Source organism: Limulus polyphemus, unplaced genomic scaffold (genome assembly GCF_000517525.1).
Source record: "Limulus polyphemus unplaced genomic scaffold, Limulus_polyphemus-2.1.2 Scaffold38, whole genome shotgun sequence".
Classification (NCBI taxonomy): domain Eukaryota; kingdom Metazoa; phylum Arthropoda; class Merostomata; order Xiphosura; family Limulidae; genus Limulus; species Limulus polyphemus.
Window position 1 is genome coordinate 1,065,501 of NW_013665648.1, and position 16,327 is coordinate 1,081,827.

General features: G+C 31.1%; 1 protein-coding gene across 1 annotated transcript in view; it reads left to right on the forward strand.

The window, feature by feature from the left end:
- Positions 1–261: 261 nt before the first annotated feature.
- The window catches only part of LOC106461313 (kielin/chordin-like protein), a 119,315-nt gene continuing 103,249 nt past the window's right edge, over positions 262–16,327 (forward strand). The window contains exons 1-7 of the mRNA XM_022388562.1: positions 262–535; positions 2,572–2,661; positions 7,282–7,420; positions 10,027–10,191; positions 10,593–10,800; positions 15,199–15,308; positions 15,887–15,979. Coding sequence (XP_022244270.1) covers positions 2,605–2,661; positions 7,282–7,420; positions 10,027–10,191; positions 10,593–10,800; positions 15,199–15,308; positions 15,887–15,979 — 772 coding nt within the window. The 5' untranslated portion in view covers positions 262–535; positions 2,572–2,604. The remainder of the gene's footprint in view (positions 536–2,571; positions 2,662–7,281; positions 7,421–10,026; positions 10,192–10,592; positions 10,801–15,198; positions 15,309–15,886; positions 15,980–16,327) is intronic.

Here is a 16,327-nt window from a genome sequence, read left to right on the forward strand (position 1 = left end):
CTTATTTTTATCAGAAGTTGTATGAGAAAACTCCACCATTCTTCCAGTCATGTATTTTGTTAACTTTAATATAAAATTTTATTGGTAACAGTATAGCAGTATTCCTTCTTCCCTGTGGAACACACACACACATATATATTCACACTAGTCTAGCACTGAAAAAGCTAAAAACTTTCCATTGTGCTATAGACACTGCAATTAATTTATCTTAGTGTTGTTAAATTTGTTTAGAATTTAAAAAATGTTACAGTGAAACAATGTATTAATTTTAACAGGTTTGACTGTTGATGGCTATGACCGCTATGGTTTTAACAAGGACAGATTGGACCATAATGGTTGTAGTTGTGGCTATGAAGGACCCTTTGTACTTATAGATGCTAGACGTCTACAGGATATTTTACACCATCAGACTAGAGAGTTTCTTCTTACTCTGCCTCGTAGCTGCAGTAGACAAGATAGTGTGAGGCCTGCACTTTGGGAAAACCAAACATGGAATAAACATAGTAATAAAACTATTCATTTCTCTTCATTTAAGGTATGTTATACTATAAATTATACATTTATTTCATTAAAAGAAATAATGATACAATGTCTTAAACAATTTTAGTTTTTTCCTAGCTAGTTATAATTAAGCTTTTAATTTTTCATATTGTGTGTGTATTTTGTAACATCCAAAATATAATGGGATATGGATTATTGGCTTGAGATATGTGTAAGCTATAATGATCTGAAAATTATAAGTAAAAAAAAAGATGACTGCATTTTGAAAATTACACAGTTTATATTACATAACTGATTTTATTCATTATGAAAATCAGATTTTATTGATGGATAAATCATTGTGTTATCAGTCACTAATATTTTTATATGTGGCCAGTCCATTAGTTGCTTTTTGTGTAATGAAAATTAAGTTGAGTTTAAAGTCTACGTTTGGTCTTATAGTTAATTTTCAGTGTCTGTTGTTCTTTGTAGCTTGAATATAAGTTGAAGTTCGATCATACTCTTCATCTTGTCTCTGCGACAATTTAAACCTTTCACTGCAGCTGGAATGTATATTTCCCAGTGCACAAATGTTCTTTCTTATCTACCTTAGTTTGTATGCATCCGCTTAGAAATATGAAAGCATTGCTCATTTTCTACTAGGACAGAGAAGGTCACCTTAAAATATATGTCCTGAAACAAAAGCTGCTCTAAATGTGTCTTAGAAATTTTTTTTTTTGCATTTTTTGGAATCCAGCATTTTTGAACTAGCATACTGTAAGTAACACTAACACACAATTATTACTAATCAAATTATGCTTGTATGTATTCCTATAAGTTACAGTTTTAAAACCTACAGCTTTATAGAAGCTGAAATGCTCCTTAAAGATTAGGATAAAGTTTGTTCTGAAGAAAACTGTAGTTATTTAGTACTTATTCTTCTACACTGAATTTATAATGATTTTGTTTTCATATTGCTTGTAGAGGATTTTCAGAAAAACCTTTTGGTGGTTTTTACTGACTAGCATGTTTGAAGTTAATAATAAAATCTCAAATAATGTTTGCATTGGACATATTCTTAAAAACTGGCATATTTTTTATATCAGCTTCTGTGTGGATATTGGAATAATTATTTTAGCAACTATTAGTGCTTTCTTTTTTTGCCATATGACACATGCAACATTTGAAATAAGTCAAGTAATAAAGGCTGAATTTGTCTTAATATGAAACCACCTGGCATGATTTAATGAGGCATATTTATTTTGTATACATTTTTGAAATCCATATTGTTGAATTAAAAGCATCAGTTTTTAATATGCATTTTTCTTTTACCATTAAGTATTCACATCTTATATTATGTTACTGATATGAAAACTTTTCTGTTGTGTAGTTCTTGTTTTAACCTGGTTACTGCTCTGACTTTTCTTTCAGCTCCTCCTCAGTGTTATCATGCTACTTAACTAGCCTCTAGAATTTGGTTTTTAGTAATTAGTAGTATTCGTCAGAAAATTACTGATGCTACAAAACAGTTGAACTCTAGTCATTGTCGCTTTGTTTCAGAGGGAGCATAAAATGCAGGATTTTATGCGAAGGTGTTTTCCTGATATTTATAGTATACACTGACTACCTGTTTTTTCTAGGCTAGTCATGTAATTCCAATCAAATTAATACATGAAGCATATCTTGCAAGATAAAATGTTGTCATTGATACAGTGTTTTAGCTTTTGGAGCTATTTTCATTATAGTTCTTAATTTTTAGTAAAAACAATTTCTATACTGTGGTTAGTTTTATCCTCTAATTTAACTCCATGATAATGTATGTATCCAAAGCAGCTAATCACACAAGACAATCACCTGTGTTTTATTACAAGAAACATAACTGTTATTGATTCTATTTCGACATCTTTTTCATTATTTCATATGAATATGAAAAAATATGTTGAAATAATATGTTTAAATATTCAAATTAGTTAATTTATGATGCATATGTCAAGATATCAAAATTCAAGTTGTTATTTTAAATCTGTTAAATTGCAAATAATGTTTTTAGTCTGTGGGGTTATTATTATTATTGTATTTGTTAATTTGCAGCCAGTGTCAACTCATCAGTCTGTTTGGTCTAAAATGTATTGCTTTGATGCGGACATATTCTTTTCCCACTGCCCTTGCCAAGAACAGACTGTAAGTAAACCTAGTACAAAATAATTTTCATCATCTTGAGCACAAGTAAAATATCATATATTATATATGCTACAGTCAACATTTGCTAGGTATCACTGTTTATCAGTGCTAATAAACAACCAATATTGAGTTACTTTCAAACCTATAAGGGGTAAAGGAAGCATTAATCAGTTTCCACTCCTGGTAATTTGTAAATCATGCAAAGTACAGACCTTCTGTTGAAAAAGGAGTTATTCAGTGTGACACACTATGCCATTGTGGTATTCCTCCATTACATGGCTTTCTCACAGGCCTACTAACTGAAAAATACTGGACTGTGGAGAGTATAATTATGTGTCTCTCTGGTTTCTGACAGAGGTTTTCGAGAAGAAAGAGTTTAATCACAAAAGGCATACAATGATAATCTCAACACACAACTATATTACAAACACAGTTACTATCACATGACAAAACAAAACGAGGGAAATAGTGTTTTGGACTGATGAAAAAGAGAGAGAGAAAGAGAAGGAAAGTTAAACCTTTGTGAGTTCCGTCTCTCACCAGTCCAGTATTTGTGCTATAAGCTAAAATAAAAGAAAGCTGCAAAATACAAATAAACCCAAAGTTAAAACGAAAAACAAAATAAATCAAATGTATATACAAAAAAATTCTCAATTCTAACAAAATCTCTTTATTCTGCTCAAAGTTAAGTTACAGGAAATCTAATAAACAAAAGAGAACCTGGCTTTTAATGCTAGAAAGTACAATCATAACAACCTAAGCCAAGTTTACTCATGAAATTTTTTCTGCACATGACCTTTGTCCACCTATGCTTGACTGCAGGGGCAGGGAATCCATAATCCATTACCCGATTTGTTGATAGAAAATACAGCTTTCTATTTCTGGATGTTACATGCTATTTTCCCTGCAAGAAAGTCAGTTAATTGCCAGTTAGTGTTCAAGATCCCTGACACAGCTAGAAATAATCAAAGTTAAGAATTGTGTTTATTTGAACAACTTTCCATGTTCAAACTGAACTAAAAGAAAATACTTATATATTAACTAATGGAGTAGGAAACATCTTTTACCACATCATGTGGATTATTTTTGCATTGCTCTTAATGTTTATGTTAAAACACTCATATTTCAAACCATTTTGTCCCAGGCTAATTTCATAATGCACTTAAGCATGACATAATTTTAATGTTGCCTTGACATGCTACACATGGAAGTGTCTCTTTGTCATATTGCTGCTACCTTAGTTGTGAGCCAGAGAGTTGTATTCCATACTTGGAAGCTAATGAATTGAAGCATTGAATTGTGCAGAAACATGATGAGAGAGAGCAAGTAAAATTTGAATTTGTAAAAGAAATATTACAAACAACTTATATTTATTTAGTTATTTGTTTATTCATTTTACAGGTGATCCCTACCAAATTTTGAGTAGTGTATATGTATCAGAAAACTTCTGATGAATTTGAGATTGTTCTATATATAGAAATGTTTTAAATGGGCTCACATATGTTAAGGAAGCTTTATACCCTACACTTAGGTAACTTTTATTAATCTTATCACTACTTGGATTTTTCTTTTAGAAATTAAGATAATTTCATGACTGATGTTATTATTAAAACGAAATTCAGCTGGAATTTAGCCAGTTCTCAGAGGTTTAGATTTAAGCTTACTGAAGGTATGTGTATTTGACTTACCTGAGTAGATTAAATAACCTGTTGCAACTATAAAAGTAACTGAGAAACTTAAAATGTTTTTATTGTGTTTTTGAATTGTTGAATGATGATAAAAAAGTCTGTATATATATTTTTACCGATAGATAATATTAGATTAATTAAAAAAAACACCTAGGAATTAAGCCTAATTAACTATCTGGAGTATTACAAGTATTACAGTATTTTCTATAAGCTTGAGGCAGTTTTTCAGGGTGTTCTGTTATTTCTAATTCAGATATATTTACTTTTGTCCTATGGACATGAAGATAAGTTATAAATATTTGTTGCTTGTGTTTACTCTGAGATGATAACTCACCTATTCACACAGAAAAGCTGTCCTCCTCATGCATCTGCCTAAAAGATTTGCATGCTACTAGCCTTGTGACAACTCCCACCTAGTTTATTGCATGATATCATCATGCAATAAAAGCCTTCCACAAATGGGAGAGTGATGCAACCTCAATGCACAGTAACTCCCTCTATGCACTTGCACTCATGATAACTTCATTTTTCTTGTCATTATATTGAGCAGACATTCTGTTTCCCTTTGCCTCGTCCTTCAGCTTTGGCTATTGATGCTCTCAGCAAGATCTTGTCTCACCTCTTTCTATATGCCTATTCTTCTCCTCCCTCAATACTCCTTATCAGGTCGTATTTTGGGTACCTCTTTAGCCAGTTCAGCCTTGGTTTCCACCCCACCCCCTTCATTTACCCAATATCCCCTCTATTACTTCAACCTTACACATACCTTTTTCATCAAGGAATATCATCCCTTCATTTTCATGTGTGGGATTTGTTCAGTCCTTTCTCTCTTTCAGGGTCCCTGTCATGACTGTCCCTAACCTATGACCCCTCTTCTTCCAGGTATGTCTCTCCTTCTATCTTTACTGGATGGGTCTGTTGGCTCCTCCAGTGGGTATGTTTGTCTATAGATGTGGATGCTTTCAAGCTTATTCACATTTCTTTGCATTTGATTTGTCACCTTTTTCATTCAGTGGGCATGTGGATGACTTTCCAAACATTCATTTCTCCTTTTCTACACCATCTGGTGGTTTTGTTTTCTGATGGATTTCAGGTTCCACTCATTGCCATTCTTCAGTCACCCCATCATTTTTGAAAAGAATATGTGCAATTTATTTTTCAGAACTTTAAATCCATAGGATCCTGCCAGGTGGCTAGTGTTGCAGTCATGACACTGTCAGTATATTGTTGTCTGTCCCTCTAAACCATAGCTAATAAAACTTGTGCCCTTCTCCTGCAGCCAGAGCCTGTTCACTTGAGTACAGGTGAGCACACATTATACAAAACCATACATAACTGAAGTGTCCTTCTCCTGCAGCCAATGTCTGTACAGTAGAGTTGACGTGAGCACACACTATATGAAATTATGCTGCATAATTACAGTGCCCTTCTCTTGCAAATGGAGTATTCAGTAGAGTTGAAGTGAGCATGTACTCAATGAAGCCATGCTGCATAACTAAAGTGACCTCCTCTTGCAGCTGGAGTCTGTCTCATATAATCTGTTCAGTAGAGTCAAGGTGAGTATACAAGGTACAATCTGAATGCACCCCAACCACACCACACTTATTGGCTCACGGAATGATTGTGTGCAAGTGCTCAGATGGTCATGCGATACATGGGGCTCATTTGCCTTTTCCCCCTAATATTCTAGCTAAAAAGTATACCCTGGGCAAGACTACATGCAGTCTCCCATGGGTGTGCCCCTATGGTAGCCCCTGCCATCAGATGTCACGCTCTATTGACTTCCGTTTCGGTTTTTTGTGAAGGGAGTTCATCCAGTTACAATTTTGCAACACCCCCTCCATCATTTCAACATGGGATTCTAGCATTTCTGTGTTTGTGGACCTGAGTTATGGTCTCAGAAGTTTGTTTTTTTCTAATCTGAAAATGTATTTCAAATACATACCTCTTCACACATTCCCACCCAATCTCCCCACTTTTGGTGCACATTTTTTATCTTGCCTCATCAAAGAATGAAGTTATCAGGAGTGCAAGTGCATAGAGGAGAGTTACTGAGTATGGATGTCGTGTTGCACTCCTTTTGGTGGAGAGCTTTTGTTGTGATGGTGTCATTATGCACCAGTGCAGTTCACATTAAAACACATAAGATTAAGTGGGAGTTGCCTCAAGGCTAGTGACATGCAAATGTCTTAAGCAGTTGTGGGAGGAAGATAGATTTTTTGTGTGTAGAGGCAAGTATCTATCAAAAATACATTTTCAGATGAGGAAAATGTAAACTTCTATAATTTGTAACGTTTTAGATACATCCAGCTAACTGTTCCTAATCTAAAAGGTAGTATGGAAGAAATAGAAATCAAAATTTTATCTTATGTTTAATTATACAGTTCATGAAGGTTATGGAACAACTATATACAGTAAATGAAAGAAACTGACATGCAAGTCTGTCAACAGTGATTATAACATACTTTTCTAAAAATTGCATTTATAAGAGTGATTGAATCAATATAATTTTTTAGCAAAACTAGGTTAGTTCAATAAAGTGACTAATCATAGGTGTATAAAAAAATAACCAAAAGGACGTACATATAAAAATTTGCTATATATATATACTTGGTTAAATGTGTGTTTTTATGGGTTTTTTTTAATGCATCTTTGTTAGATATTTTATTAAAATATTTGGGAAATTAAGCACTTTACTTTTAGAATTTAGAGACTGCTTTTTTTATATGCTTTTTTTAATAATTCTTTTTTGTCCATTCTATTTTTTATCTTTAGAGTATGGATTCTGTTTTTTTCTTTACATATATTGTAAAAGTTTACCATCACTTAATAATACTCTTTATAACATTTTAAAGACTTTTAAGTTTTGCTATGAATTGGAAAGATTTGGAGAGAAAGGTTTTGTATCTGTTTTATTTCTTCTGATTTCAAGGTACAACCTTGTGATGTCACCCCTGATACCTCTAAGTGTCAGAATTACAGAGAAGCTGAACGTGTTCTGTCTGTTTGTGACAGCTGCACCTCTCGCTGGCACGTTGATGGTCAATTTGTTGATTGTTCAGAACCGAAAGGTAGCATATCAGAACTAAAAGTAGTTTTCAAATAGTTCCATGAATAACAGCAGCATTTTCACCAGTTTTTAGTTATAGACTATAACTGTTGTATCAGTATCCTTGCAGTTTTTTAACTTTTTTTAACTGTGTTAGTTCCAACTGTTCTTTAATATTATTCTGATTGTTATAGCACACAAGCTTCTTCAGAAGTGTGAAGTTATATAATTATACTATGTACATATCACATGACTTTGTCAAAGCCAAATATTCAATGAAAAAAAAAGTCTACACATGCATTTTATAGGATCTTCAAAATCTTTAAGTGGTGAATTTTGGATACTGAAGTTACTAGAGAATTTGCTGTTATATAGCTTATGCTGCTTGAAGGTCCAGTGCTAATTATTTGGGTTATTTAATACACTAAAATATATTAGAAAAAGCCTTATGTCTTTTGTGACATAGTCAAAATAGCTTACTGACTAAGTCATAAGGCATATTATGTTAGATGATATTTTTCAAAAATTTACTTCTACAACAGTAGTTCGTGCCAGTGTTTCTGTGTTCCCTAAGTCAGGTATACTATATTATTATTTATTGTTAATTTACTTAACAGTATTGTTCACACTATTAAATATATCTAATGTCATAGACTGTTCTGCACTGTTAGCTTAATATATTTAGAACTAACTAAGTCTACTAGCTGACTGAATATCATGATATATTATTGGAATTATGGCCAAAACTATTGCTAATAATTAAAGTTCCCAACTGATGAAACATTGTATTCCAATCTTTATAAATAACTATTAGTTTTAAAGTTTCATGCTGCTCATGCAAAAAAAACAACTATTATTTTTATTATTCTGTCCTCATTTTATTAGTCTTACTGGTTGTTGCACATTAAATTCCACTTAAATAGGAATTACACTGTATTTATAGCTTTATAATTAATTATTAAAGTTTATGTAATCATCTCTTCATTAGCATATGCAGTTTGTTGGTATTTTTTTATGTTTTGTAGTTTTTGTGGGCTTGCATTTGAATATCTACTAGCTTATATTACCTTGGTGCTTTAAGTACTGTTTCTTCATTTTTTTATTTTTTTATTTTGTTATAACATTGTATAGCCACATTATCAATGGAACAAATCAAACAACCATGTTACTGCTTGGATAATGTAAACAATTATAGATTTACTAAGTACAAGTTTTACAAATTTTAGAAATGAATTAATAATTAGTGCCTGGCTAGGACTTTTTTAGTTAAATATTCTTTCAAAAAAAAACAGTAATATCTGAACACAGTAAAATGATAATAATAATAATAATAACAAATTAGGAAAAAAGAATCAGAAGAAAAAAACGTCTTTCAAAAGATTACAAACTAATAATATTAAATGCTTCTCCAAAATATCATAAATAATGACCAGGCAAGTAGCTGCAGGAATTTGTTTCTTTTATTAACAAATATATTTTGTGTATCTCTAGTCTCATTACTTTCATTAGTCTTGCTCAACTTGAGATCATATGCATTTTATTTCCTTTCAGACCATGAGATTAGATGTCATACATTGCTAATAACATATTATTTGTTTTATGTAATCATATGTGAACTTAGTATACATACATTAATTCTAGTAGAGCCTTGTGTCAGTTATTTCAATATAAAAATAACTTATTTAATGTATGCTAGGAGACTAGGAGGCAGGTGAGCTAGGCAAATAAAAATGTATTTGAACTAAATGATAGAAATATAAGAAAATACATAAATTATAAAACAAAACCATAACTAAATATAAAATAGAAATCTCTAACTCACACCCTGGATGTGGAGCTTTTATCTCAGTCAGTTAATATCTTTTTTTTTAATCTTTATTGCATTTAATTTAAGTTATTTAAATGTCAGTATAATTTCAGTTTATTTATTATAACTTATGATGTGGTTAGTTCCTAATATTATGACAAGTAGTAAATATCGAATCTCATTTTATTGTTTGTTTTCTGGCTTTACTTTAAGGTGTAATCTGAAAAAAAAAGTTAAGACATTCACATAATATTCCTGAAACCTTTACTGTTTTTGTTTAAAAGATAAGTATTTGTGGTACTTTTAACATAGGGTGAATTAGTTTGAAAAGTTGTAAAGCTACTGATGCAGACTGTCTTCAGAGTAGGTGGAATGCTTAAGTGTATGTGCAAATGGCTTAAATTAGAAGGCTCAAAATACAAATAGAAACATGGTAAATGCAATAATAATTTTTTTCAAATGAGTAAGTTGGGCCTAGTGTGTTGTATTTTATTATAGAAGCTTAGTTTAATACACTTTTTCACAGTCTTACAAGTAGTTTACTTTCAAAACTTGTGCATTTGGGATGGGTCCACTGGCTGAATTAGCAGTAAATTTACAGACTTACAACATTAAAATCCAGGGTTTGATTCTATGTGTGGACAGAGTACAGATAGCCTACTATGTAGCTTTTCATTAGGAAATCAACAACAACATTGAGATTGTTAGTTATCATAGTCTTAATATGTAATTTGCAAGTAAGCTTCAGATTTGTGTACATCTAGTAAATATTTGGTTTCATAAGTTGCAGAATTATTCTGAGCATCTTAAAACATTTTCAGATTACTGCATCCCTAATCCTTGTCAAAATGGAGGAACCTGCTTACCTTCCAGATGGCCTCAGCAGCCTCACTTAGTGAGTTGTCATTGTGCTCCACAGTTTGAAGGAACATACTGTGACCATCCTGCTACCCAGTCTTGCTACTTACCTGTGGATCCTGGGCATAGTAAGTATAAAACAAAACAAAACAGGTTAGCCTGTTCAGATGTTATGATTAAAGTAAAACAATTAAATTTTATATAAAATATATTTTTACAGTCAGTTACAAGATTCAGATTTCATGTGTTCTATATGAATTATCCTGGAGATAATTTGTGAAAATATACAATGGTCAGTTGTTAAGCACTTTAATCTTTACGACTGTGCTAATATTAGTAAAATTATAGATCATTTACAGTGGTGATTGTACACTTGTTTTGTTCTGTGTTGTCAAGAAACAAAGTGTTATTGTTTTTTGACAAAATTTAACATTTACATGATTTTTTCTTTTTTCAGAAAGATATAATTTCAGAAGCAGAAGTTTTATTAAAATCATTTTAGAAAACGTTCTTTTATTACAAACTGTAGAAAACTGTCAAGATAATCTGCAAAGATGGTTCTTCAACAAGCAGACTGGGAATTGTGAGCCTTTCGTTTATTCTGGATGTTTTGGTAATAGCAACAATTTTCCATCTTATTATGACTGCAGAGTTTCTTGCATGATTGGAGCATGCTGTTATCGTACACCACTTCATCCTGATCGACTGTACGGCTACGATGCTGAGGGCTATGACAGGTAACACAGTTCTTTACATTAATGGCAAGATTTTCCTATTCTCTGCCCCCCAGTGGCACACCAGTATGTTTGCAGATTTACAGTGTTAGAAACCAGGTTTCGATACCCGTGGTGGGCAGAGCACAGATAGCCCATTATGTGACTTTATGCTTAATAAAAAAAAAAACATTTGTATTCTCTACTTGTATATATTGGATTTATAACATAAATAATGTATTATTTATCCATCATTTCATTTTGAGTCTAATAACTAGATTCACCCCAGTGGCAAGAATTCGTAAAAGATCATAAGGGAGGAAAACAGAGTCCCTATTATAAATGGTAAAATTATGTAGACTTTTTAATATTATAATGAAAAAAACAACTTTATTATACTGTCTTTTATTTAAATTTTTAAACAACAGTTTTTAGCAAGTTAAAAAGAATATTTATAATTTGTGTGTAAGTAGCGTTCAATGGAATTTTATGAAAGCTTTTAGAGGGTTATCTACAATTTGTATATGCACATATTTGAAAATGAACAATTTCCTTCTGCTTTGACTAAATTATCCCACTACCCCCCTTTGAACTTTGATGTTTTTTTCTTAAACACATTATAATTTCATGTAATCAATTCCATGTATGATTTTGAATATAATTTATAGGAGTGATCGTAGAGCAAGCTAACTTTTTCATTTAATTGCCTTTGTAACACATGTATTATGATTTAGGTTGTGTTTTGTAGCTGTGTACCATATAGTATATAATTACTGATGTTTGCATTTGACTTTAATTCAGTAAAGAAGTAGCTGGTATAGTCTATAAAGTGTATGTGTTAAACAGGGAAGCGTAAACAATTCTATATCCTTTAGTTACACAAACAAACACTGTATTCTACAAGATAATATCAAACATTGATTTTTTCTTTGTTTGTTTTCAATTAAACACAAAGCTACACAATGGGCCATTTATGTTATGTCCACCACAGGTATCAAAAGCTGGTTTCTAGCATTATATGTCTACAGACTTACTGCTGTCCACTGGGGGTTTAAGAGTTAAAGCTAACATTATCTGAATCCTTAGCTTAAATAAATAACATTCAGACACATTGGTAATTCAACATGTCCGAGTATTTGAGTAACATGGAAGTTTTTTTTCTTAATCTGAGAAGATCAAGTATTTGGTTTCTTTTTTGAAAGAAACTCAGTTGTCCATACTGAAGTCTGACTTTAAAAATCTAATGGTTTAGGTCATTTTTGCTCTGGCTTGGCATCTTAGACTTTCACAATTGGCAACTTTCAAATATTTCTCAAGCTAGTCAAGACTAAATTCATATTTAATCAGTAGTTTCAGTCTGTTTACTTTAAGCTCAAGCTTATAATAACAAACATGCTAAAAATAAACTGTGTGATACATATGTAAACATTCTATGATTGATCATATGTTGTTTGTTTGGAAATGAGTAAACAAACATAACCTAAAACCAGTTAGTTCTAAGACTTTTTATTTAAAATTACATGAATTTTTACAGTGAAGCTAGACATTTAATTATTAAACTTTAGATAGTCAATATGAAGAGAAATAATTTAATTAGCTACTTAAATCTAGTCTCTTCTTAATTAAGAGAATAGCTAATGGCATATAATACTGAATAATACAAGTTTGTAATTAAGACAACCAATTAGATTCCTAGTTTAAAATATAGACTGCTATTTAGTTAAGCATTCTAATTTCATAATGCTTTCTGATAGTCTATGTATTTAACTTAAATACACAAATCTCATTAAGTCTAAACAGCAATAATGGTAATATCAATTTACAAGTAAGTTTTCTTCAACATGTTATTTTTATCATTAAATGATTTTTTTATACAACTACTAATACATGTTGAATATATAAGACTGTTTAGTGTAGGTGTTATTATTTAATATATTTTGTGAGTTAATATTTAATGATTGTTTAATTTTTAAGACATGAGTGTTGAAGATAGATTGTTTTAAAAGTGTTAGTTGTGAGAAGTTTGGATACGTAACTCAGTAACAGTCATATGTTGTATTTACATTATTGTTGAGGCTTTACTAATATTGTTGACGTCACATTAATCAAACCTTCACTATTTTTCTCGTTACCTTTACTGAGTATTGTTAAATCAGTACCGTTCATGTACTTTATAGAAAGTTCAAGGCCTCGGTGATCAAGGTATAAATATAGGCGACCAAGCTAGTGCAAGTTAAGAATTAAAGAAGCAAAGTTAAGTAAAGTTCAGTCAGAGACAAGTTAGAAAATGTGAAGTTAGCTGGCATGTGAGTGATTAGCCATATCGGGCAATATTTTAAAGTGAGTTTCACAGGTTAATAGAAATAAGGAGAGTAATTTGTCTTGTCAAAGGATGTTCTAAAGTAATTGAACCCACCTGTTCTGGATAAAACTGTGGAACCTACAGGTAACGTAAGTGAATTATTCACTGATATGAGTAGAGAAAAATAATTTGTCTTTGCAATTGGATTCTAAAATAATTGAATCAACCTGAGTGGACCTTTGACAAGAATAGAGAATTATTAAGAGTTTTAGATACAACTGTGATATCCTATAGTGTAAAGAATTTTGTACATACATTTGACTTGTTTTGAATATATATATTATTTTGAAACAAGTGGATTGTGTGCTGTTCGTTTATTGCTCAAATTTATTGCCAAAAAGTCACAGACACCTACTGTAGAAGAATCCTCGGCCCACTTATACATAAAACTCTGACAATACGATACATTCTTACAGTCGGTCATTAAGTAACAACCATATACACTTAATTGAACCCTCAACCATGATTATATTGTCACAAGCAAAAGTACCTGTCTCCAGTGATGGGAAAACTTTAAAGTTAATCTATCAATTTAAATTATTTCACAGACTTTAAAAAGGTTAATTGTGCTGTACTCTTGGTTTCACTCAGAGCCAAAGCTCTGAGATACTTATACCGCCCACTGCGAAAAGTAATTGTTGAGCATTTCAGTCATGCTAAGAGTCACTCAACAATAACATATGGTAAATCTACATTTTTATTTTTAAATTAAGTCACATTTTGAAACGTGAATGATAGCATGATTAATTTGTAACAATTTAGAGTAGAATATCTTGCTTGCAAAATAAAATTTGCCATCAACATTATTCATGCCTGTTCTCCTTTCATTTCAAAAGTGAAAGTTGAGTTTTACATGCATGCACAGCTTTTCAAATGCATCATGGGAAGCAGCTACTGTAAATAGGAGACAGAAGAATGCTTAGAGAGACACGACAGTTCACAATATATACAAGATCAGAGGGTGATGTACCACAAGGATCAAAGTAAATAAATTGCTTTTTCTCCACAAATAATGGGTTACACACTGTACTAACTATACAGAGAGATTAAGAATTCTCAGGAAGTGTGTGTCAAACTACTTGCTTGTTGCTAAACTTGGGTAAATTATACATCATAGATTCTGGTTGTTATATAAAAGTTAAGATGATTCTAAAATTGATGTTTACAGTTGCAGAAGTCAGTTGTTTCAATATTTTACATAATTAGATGCCACTATTTAGATTTTAGTTTCCAGTTATGTATCAAAATCATGATGACCTCAATTTCATTAATCAAGCTTCAAGAAAAGGAAAACCGTTTCATATTGCTTCATTGTTGGCAAACCTTATGATGTGATTTGCCAAAATCATACTTGTTATAACAGAGTGTATATTTTTTGTTTCAACTATGTTTCTAGCTGAGACATTGCCTTTTTTTTCCTCTTCACTGTCAAAACTTACCAAGTGTTTGAAAGCAAAGCAGACGTTACTTTAGTTTTTATTTTCAGTTTTTCATTTGAAAAAATATAAAAAGGTTGCAAGTATTTCCAGGAATGATGGTCAGTTGTGTTACCATTACATTGTAATTTTGTTTGTCATAATGTTATGCCCCCAGTGGCTCATGGTAAGTCTGGAGGCTTACAACATTGTGAATTAGGTTTTAAATACCAATGACAGGCTGAGCACAGATAGCCCATCATGTAGCTTTGCGCTTAACAACAACCAAATCCATAATGTTATCTTTATTGAAAAATGTTTGTACATGTAATATTAAAGGATTCAACATCTTCAGGAGTTGTGTTATAAAATATATTTTCTTAAATGAGTAAAAAATGGTTATTTACCAATATTTTAGTTATAGTATTTTTTTGTGTTGTTATTCAGAATTATAAAAAAATTTAATTGAAATGCATTTTGTTTGGGTGATGTAAAACTTTTTAAATAATTGCTATGTATTGTTACTATGATTTTTGTGGATGTATGTGTAAATTGTTTTTGTTATTTTAACTCACACTACCTTTATTAACTGAAAAAAGTAATTGTACTTTAAGATTATAACATATTTTGTACATTTTCTTTAAGATATGGTTATAATAGCAATGGATTCAATCGACAAGGAGAGTCACATACCTTTAATGATTATGATGGAGGTTCTCAAGGAATTTATGATGATGATGGTTTTGATTATCAAGGTAGGCATTTTTTTTAGCAAAATTGTATGGTTTATCATAGCTAACATTGTTATAGTCATATATTTTTTGAGAACTTTGATGCAACCAAGTACACCTAGCTCTTTAACGTTGCTATGTTTACATAATAAATTTGTTTGGGTTAAGTTTTCATATCAGATACATTTACATGGAAAACTTTTTACAGTTATTTCAATGTACAATATTTTGGCCTTGATATTATTGTGAAAAAACAACAGCATTAAAAATATTGAAATATTTCTTAATTAATCAAGAATTAATGCATACTGTTAATTTGTGATTATTTTTGTTATCCCAGTTTTTTGATGAGTAAACAAAGAACCAGTTTGTGTAGTACTGTAGTTCTTTTGTAAGTAGCTATAATCTTGTTTCAACAGTATTTTTTAACATCTTTCCAAAATAGCAAACTGTATGTTGTAATTAGAATTTGAATGTTTTAGAATAAAATATTTTTCCATTTAAAACAAAAACATGAGGTTGTTAAAATTCTTGTGAATTTCCTGTAATGGGAATTTAGAAAAATAATCTATTTATAAAATATATCTTTTTCTTTTTACAAGGATATGATCAACAAGGTTTTGATAAAAATGGATATGATCGCCTTGGTTATAGTCGTCATGGCTACCACAAAACTACAGGTTTTAATATTACAGGTGAATGCATGATTCAGAGTTGATTTTAAATCAAAGTTTAGTTGATGTATTTATTATTTTATAATTCACTACAAAAATGTGTTTGCATTGAGCAATTTCAAAACACATGTAAAAATATACAAAATCTCTAATCTGATATTCTGCCTGTTGGACAAATTGGGTTAGTACATAAGTTTATTAGAAGCACTGTTGAGCAGAGTTAAAGCTAATTTTAACAAAACACATGCTACATGAGCATATTCTTGACAAGCACTCTTTCTGTTTGAAGTGTGGGAAGAAGCATTTCTGATAACAGATAAAACTTCTTGTTTAGGTAATTTGGGTTTTAATAGAATAATTGTTAACTTG